Source organism: Anopheles darlingi, chromosome 3 (genome assembly GCF_943734745.1).
Source record: "Anopheles darlingi chromosome 3, idAnoDarlMG_H_01, whole genome shotgun sequence".
In the NCBI taxonomy this organism is placed as follows: Eukaryota; Metazoa; Arthropoda; class Insecta; order Diptera; family Culicidae; genus Anopheles; species Anopheles darlingi.
The window spans coordinates 24,091,467-24,098,966 of record NC_064875.1 but is presented as its reverse complement, the minus strand read 5'-3'; the positions used below and the strand labels follow the sequence as shown (position 1 = coordinate 24,098,966).

Sequence of the window (7,500 nt, the reverse complement as noted above, 5' to 3'; positions counted from 1 at the left end):
TATCCATGCGACGAAATAAATTACCAATTTATTCTTCAAGCTTTCCAATATTATTGATTGCTTCGAAGGCTTTTCTAATAAATTCACAATTTCAGCTGAAATGTTTTTAGAATGCACTGATCTTTTTCAACATTTTCGCTTCTGGAAAAAATTAAAAAAAAAACCTTTATATAAAATTTAGTACCTTCATGTATCTGAAAGCTGAAAAGATAATGTTTAACGTAACGAAAATTACAATCCTAATACATTACAGTCCTACAAATTAAAAAATCAAAATTAAGTATAGACCATGTCTTAACAGTTATACCTGCTTACCTTAGAGACTTAGAGTATTTATTGTAAACAATCATTATTATTAGTGTTATATTAACTAATCCATTAGTAGTGCACTCTGTCCTAAATTATTTGTGTGCAAAGATATTCCGCGGCGTTAGTGGACGTATACTAGATACTAGAGAACGAGTAACGTATACTAGACAGCGAGTAACACTCGATACCATATCGTTAACAACGGTCAACCGAGCAATGTCTCTTCTTTTCTTAAGATTCTCCATATTGTAGAGCAGCCGTCGAGAATCTTGATCCCTTTCGTTAGAACCAAACATGATCAGTTGAAATTCATGATCGTTCGGTATGATACACAAACAGTGAGGCTACCAGATAACTAAGTTTATTACATGTATAAGGTAAAGCAAGTGAACGGTAAAGATTTATCAAAAAAAAATTTCAAACTACTATTACTTTCAAAATACAAAAGTATGTGAACTGATTTTACGATTCAACGAATGTTACAAATAAAATAATGCTCCAATCGGCTAAGCAGCTTTACGGTCGCATTTATGTAGCTCGCTCGTAATGCTACTTCCCGCTAGGTGATGTCCAAAGGTTTAGAGGATTTCCCAGGCAATGCGCTACCCACCAACGACCACACAATCCGATTGCACACTTTACACCCGTTTGTTGCAACCGGCATCCTTTATGGTACCCAAAAAAGAAAAAGAAACGCCACGAAACGGCTACATTCCCTTCCCCAGGAGGGGGGGACCGCTCACCACTACCAGGGACAATTTATTGACCGTGGACAACAACAACAACAACGACAATAGCACTCAATCGACAATCGGTTCCTGTGTTCTACGATGCATGACCGAACGGCACATAAAAACCAAACCCCACCAAAAACGCCCCATATATGTATCTGTATCCGAATGCACCGGAGTGCATCGTTCGATCTCGGTCGTTCGTTCGGTCGGTCGGGAGATGGTGTTACAGTATCGCACTGTAACGATTGGCCATTCAATTCCTCTCGGTGCACGTGTGCCCGTGTGTGTGTGTGTGTGTGGTATTATGTTTTATGCGACCGTAAACTGCTTACGTACGACCTGTGACGAGATGCTGGCGCTACGTACCATGCACTACTTGAGTTGCAAATTGCTCGAATGCATGCATGCATGCACTCCTTTTACTTCTTCCAATTCCCTCCCCGTCCACCATCACCCCCTTTTTGTGGATTCTTTTATTTGTTTTACCTCTCGTTGCCAAGCCATGCACGCACCAGAGACCCTTTGCAAGCGAAGTATGTGTGTGTGAGTGGCGAAGTTGCAATAAAATGTAAGATTTTATTGCCTTTCAAGTTGGCGGTTGGTGGTTGGCGCTCTCTAGCGGAACGAGCAACTTAAGCAGCGGAGGTAGAAGTGAAGCGTGAACCGGGTAGCACCGAGGTTAACTCCTCTTTTACTAACGGCCATGAGCCTCCTTTTATGTTTGCTGCTTCGAAGCTCTCCCGAGTGCTCTCGAGTGCTCTCTGGCCTGCGAGATCCTTCTGGTGCACTTGGAATCACATCAAACGGCAACGACAGCGGCGAGGCGAGAAGGCCTCGCTGAATGAGGTGTGGACGAATGCTTCGAACGAGAAGGGATTCAAATGAATGGCCACACAAGGGGGGGGAATGCTATCCGAGATCGAATAGCGATTCCGAGAGCGTTTCCATTGGTGCATTGCTTTTAATTGAACACATTTTCCTATGTTACTGAAATCTGATGCGGCAGGCTGGAGCGGTACACTAGAATAACTTTCTCCGTATCATCGAACCACAGAAGTCAAACATGTTGCATAATAATACCGATTACTGGCGCAGAGTGCTGGCTTTGAACCCGGTTCGCTCTTCGAAGGAACAAGGAATTCTTTGAAATATTTTTCGCAAACAAACGAGAAGCAGGCGAACGGGTTCAAACACCAACAGGATGACACATCCCTTTCAGGGGTGGGCTTTATGTTTTCACTCGCTGCTCTTCCGCTCATCGATCCTTATCGACAGCCCGATGTTACAAGCGGAGCTTAAGCGCGCTCGATTGAAGTTGCACCGGTCCTCTGGAAGTGCAAGCGTGCCAGGATCGGCCACAGCGGTACTTCAGCACCCAGACTGCCTGCTGTTTGATCGCTAATGGCTCTTGAGGCACCGGAACCGGAGACTCGACAACCATCTCGACCGAACGGAACCATTAAGCGCAGGAGAACGCCAAACGAATCTCAAGCAGGCTTGGTGGCTGGCTGGTTGGCTGGCTTTCTCCTTCGAAAAGAATTCATTCCGAAGACAAATCTACAAAAATATCCAATTGTTCCATTACAACCGCATCGTGACCGTTGGTCACGAGCACCACAGCAATCTGGTAGCTGGTGCTGGTGTGAACGAGCAAAGTTGTAAAGACTGCTGTGACGCGGTTTGAACCGAGCTTGATGCCAAGAAACCTTACCGAAACTCACTCACCAACGGCCACCAGGAAGTCCACACACACACAAAAAAACCTGCGAAAACAATGTAAAGGAACACCCCGGGGGGTAAGGTTAGCTGTAAAGTTGTTTTCGCTTCGTCATAAGTCTCCACCGTATGGAGGGGGTTCCGGTTGGTTGACCTCGAGTCCGGGCCCCGGGTCGTTGTTTGTGTGATGCCGACCTGCATTTTGCTGGCGTCATGGCATCCAGAGAGCTGCAATCGAGCGGCTCGGCCCCGCGTGACCGTAGACCGAAGAAGCCGGACCGGACCGGTTTGTTGGACCTTGGACCTGAGCTGAGCGCACACGGGAAGCGGCGGAAATTAAACCAAATGGAAAACGGAAACCGGAAACGAAAAAGAAAAAAGAGCCAGAAATACAGAACAGTGAAAGCTTACAGTGGACCTGCGTCGGTTGTGAAGACGTTGGTGTTGCTGCTCCTGGTGGACTCGACCCATTGAGCCATTGTTGTTCAGCTCGTACACCGTGGTCTTATGTTGGGCGTTCAACCAGCATAGGGGGTAACCTGCCCTTCGAACGTAGAACGCCTTGTCAGCAGGCATAATTTGGTGATCGAGCATGGCTGGCGATCCTTTGCTGGGCCGGGAAATTGGTTCCGGATGGAGAGCAAATGGGCCCCGCCCCCAACCCTCCATTAGGGAGGTGTAATCGCGTAATCGTACCCGAATAACTCCCGAGTGCCCCGAGTGTCTTTGAAGTGCATTTTAAAAGCAAGAATCTTGGCCGATATGCGATATACCCCAAAAAGCGTAAGCGGTAGCCCGGCCGATGGAGACGCACGATGGAGGCGCCCAGCAAGTCTCACAAGCGCACCAATTAACTACAAGTTATGGTTACGTCCGAACGGTTAAACCAAAACCCGGAGGCCATTCATTTCACTTTAAAGGACTACAGTAAACGCTAGATCGGGGGTTTATAATGGAGCGATAATTGCATTAGAGTGCGAAACAAATAGCATCCAATTGAAGGGAGGTAGAGCGGGGGGCTCACAATTGATAGAGTAGGTTCCAGGCACTCGCTACCCAGCTGTCCATCGATAGCGATCGTATTACAATTATTGAAACATAACATCCCGGACCGGACAGCCCGATGGCGTCCATCATGTCATCTGGCAGCAAACAATGCACTTCAATTATTCGACATAATTTGCATCGCGAATCTCTGGCCGGCAGATCTCATATCGCGGCACACGAATCGATTCCGTTTTCAACCTTCCACCGGCCTTGCCGTCGGCGGTGTCCCTTCCTAGCAACGCCGACGTACCAACGATCCAATCGATTGCACAATGCACCGATGCAAACGAGATTTATACATTAATTAATCTAATTTGTGTTTATGAATTAATAAGCCCCGCCCGCTAGCCGACCAGCGTTTGCCAGCTTGTTGGTGTACAGTGAAGCTGTTATCGGCGTTACGATAATGACTGATGGTGGCTTTCGATACCGCCCGGTACCCTTAGTCCCCTTCCCGTTTAGTGTCATTATGCTAGTCAAGAGTGGTAGTCGCTTGTTGCAAGCTTGTTGCTGTTGCCTAATCAGCATATAAGTAAATCGGGGGTGAAGCTGCACGCACTCATTGCAGGTGAAGCCAATTTTATGCAGCACAAGCTCTATTGGACTCGCTCTCTCTCTCTCTCTCGCGCACTCTCTAGAGGCATTATGTCTGAAGAGCATTGGAATTGATTTCAATGATCCGCTAGTCCGCCAGCTTGCCAACTGGAAATGAAGCTGTTGCACACCGTCACATTAATGCTTTAAATTAGGTGAATGCAAATCGAACCTAATGCAAGGCAATGGCCACTTGGTTCAACTGCTTCCCGGTAATGCTGCCGGTCCGTATCGACGAGCAGGGTTTAGCAGGGAATTGAGAGCATAAATTAGAATACTTTCCATCGCGTAACACGCTTGCTAAGTACCACGCGTGGGAGGACGGCAGTCAGGAACAGAAACATTCAGCTTCGACTGTAACGGAACTTTCCCGCTCTGTTCCGTCGAGTGTTTGGTGCATTTCAAGCACAGCATCGAAAGCATCTCGGCTAGAAATACCGATTTTCCGGTTCATCGACCATGTCTGCGCTCACTGATGCTGTGCAATTATTTTCGCATCGCATAATAACATTATCCTTGTCATTATCCCAAACCAATCGGCCGACCCGACCGACGGATGCACTGCACGGTTGTGCACTGGATGGCGTATGCGGCTGATGGTCGATTAACATTCACGTGTTCACTGCAGTTGACGCTGTGGCAGGCCCGCCAGCCATACGCATTAATTTGTGCAGCGGCCGTGATGCAACAGATGATTGTGCCGGTGCTAAAACCGAAACAAAAAAGCATACAAGCGATCCATGTCGAGAACATCAAAGCGCACCAAACGCACCGGAATGATGGCATGTGCCCGGGTAATGGTAACATGTCGATGGATTCGATGCGCTGTGAATGATGATTCAAATTTTGTGCAGAAAATGGCCTTTTATCTCAAACTTCAGCGACAACGGCGGAGTATCGAGGCCATTCGTCAAGCAACAGGCCATGTTCGCTACAGCTATTGGTGCGTTGAAACTGAAAGCAATTTTCAGTGAAACATAAAAGTTTACCGTATGTGTACGACAATGATGGCAGACGACCACGAGCAGTGGAACAGTTTCAGCTATTTCCACTCAGACGAAAGCCCTTGTAAGAGGAGATAAGCATCATTTATCATTTTTGAGCCTAACAGTTGGTACACAGACATTTACAGGCACGGAAATTTATGGTTCGTTAATGATACTAATTCATACTATGTACGAATGAGAGACATTGAAGGTTAATCATAAGAATTCCATCAAATAGCTAACATTAAACAATAATCAAATAGCTAACATTAAACTTCCAGTTTATGACTATTAAAACTTGGCAAACCAAGGATCGCGGCATTGCGATCAGGATTTAACAACGCATTACTTGGCCACAGACAACTTCAAGCAAATAGAGATCGTTGGCATAAATATCGAAACATTCCTGCGAGAATGCAACCTTTAATACTAAATAAAAAATCTGTTGTTACCAAGTCATTCGACGAAATGGGATTCATCTTGAGATGAGCTCAAAAACACGTCTTTAGCTTGATCCAAAGTGATACGAGCCTACTGTTCTGTGAGCGATCAATAACGCGGTACATGTCATTCATGCTATCGTAGTAAGCCGCCTCGTCAATCTTAATGCACCAATTCCTTGGTGTAACCTTTACCAGCGAAATGGCCCCTTCTTACACTTTCGATTAAACCAGCATAAACTTTGTTTTATTGTATTGCTCGGTTGTACACTGTACAATGGAACCAGGCACGGTTATGATGTTGCGATCAACTTGCCACTATTATTACTTCTAAATGATTAGCTGTTTTTTTTTAACTAGGACAGAGCGATCCGTCTCTACCACCATCCTATTGCTGGTGATGTTCGTCCTTGGATCCTTGCTTTGCATGACCCGCAGCGGCTGCTCCCGGTCCGTGCTGTGGTTTGTAAATGCCAAGCGTTTTAAGCAGCGCCGTCGGGCACGGATCCCGACCACGGAACCGTCGGAACACCTCACCCGGATGACATCCACCACCGAGAGCCAAAAACGTTTCCCGGAACCTTCGTCCAACCTCCTGTCTCTGGGCCGGTTCCTTCGCTTCCGCAAACGCACTGTACACATCGGCCGCAATCATCTCCGACCAGAGATGGCTGTAATAAGCGGCACCCCATTCACCGGAGAAGATCGGTAGCATCGAACACGGATGGGCATCCTTGCGATCGAGCGGGAACGTGTGGTACTGTGGGTACAGGTGCCGAACGACATCGAGCCAGTAATCGCTCGTCAAATGAAGCTGCAGATCGAGCCGTGAATGGTACAGCTCACGGCACAGCCGATACCCGGCGAGATGCGTTCGTCGACGTTGAATCGCCTCAACGCAAGGTTCCGGCAGTGCGTTCCCGTTCGTGTAGTGCGATGCGAGGGACCGAATCGTGTCACCATCGTGTAGCAGATGCGTAAACACATGTCCCGCCACTTCGACGGCATCCCATTCGATGTTTGATAGGCCGGCCACATCGCTGTAGCCACATTCGGTCAGCAGATGCTGCAGTCCGCGACCGAAGCGATTAAACAGTGTCTGCAAATCGTCGACCGTGAGTAGCGAAGGTTTACCGTACAACGGGGCAGCAAAGTTACAGATAAGGGCCGCCAATGGTTGCGCCGAAGCGGCCACGCTACGATTCACGATTCCCACCATCCATCCGGCGTTGCCGGCGATCGAAAGTTTCTCATTTTCTCGCGAATAGAAATCGGTGTAAAAGCCGGCAATCGGTCCCGACTGGCTAGCGCCCTCGCGAACATCAAAAATATCGTAGAAGTGAACATCATCATGCCACACATCGACTCCTTCCCGCTCGGCAATCCGTATACCAAACAGTTGCTCGGCCATCCGGAACAGACCATCGAGTACGGTCGGTAGTGGGAAATAGTCCTTAAGTGCTTCCTGATCGAACTGATAAACGGTGGACAGATGGCGCCGCTTCCAGTACGGTACATCGTAGATATCGAGTGGTCCCCGGAACCCGTTCTCTCCGGCGAAACGTTCCAGTACACCGAGTTCCTGTTCGGCCGCTGGTTTGGCGTAGCGCAGCAACTCATCCAGCGCATTGTTGACCACCTCGACGCTACCGGCCATTTTCGTTTCCATCGACA

General features: G+C 47.8%; 1 protein-coding gene across 1 annotated transcript in view; it reads right to left on the bottom strand.

The window, feature by feature from the left end:
• Positions 1–6,101: 6,101 nt before the first annotated feature.
• Positions 6,102–7,500, bottom strand: part of LOC125956596 (uncharacterized) — a 2,579-nt gene continuing 1,180 nt past the window's right edge. Inside the window, exon 2 of the mRNA XM_049688642.1 lies at positions 6,102–7,500. This exon is cut by the window's right edge and continues 893 nt beyond it. Within this exon, the coding sequence (XP_049544599.1) occupies positions 6,215–7,500 (1,286 nt within the window). The 3' untranslated portion in view covers positions 6,102–6,214.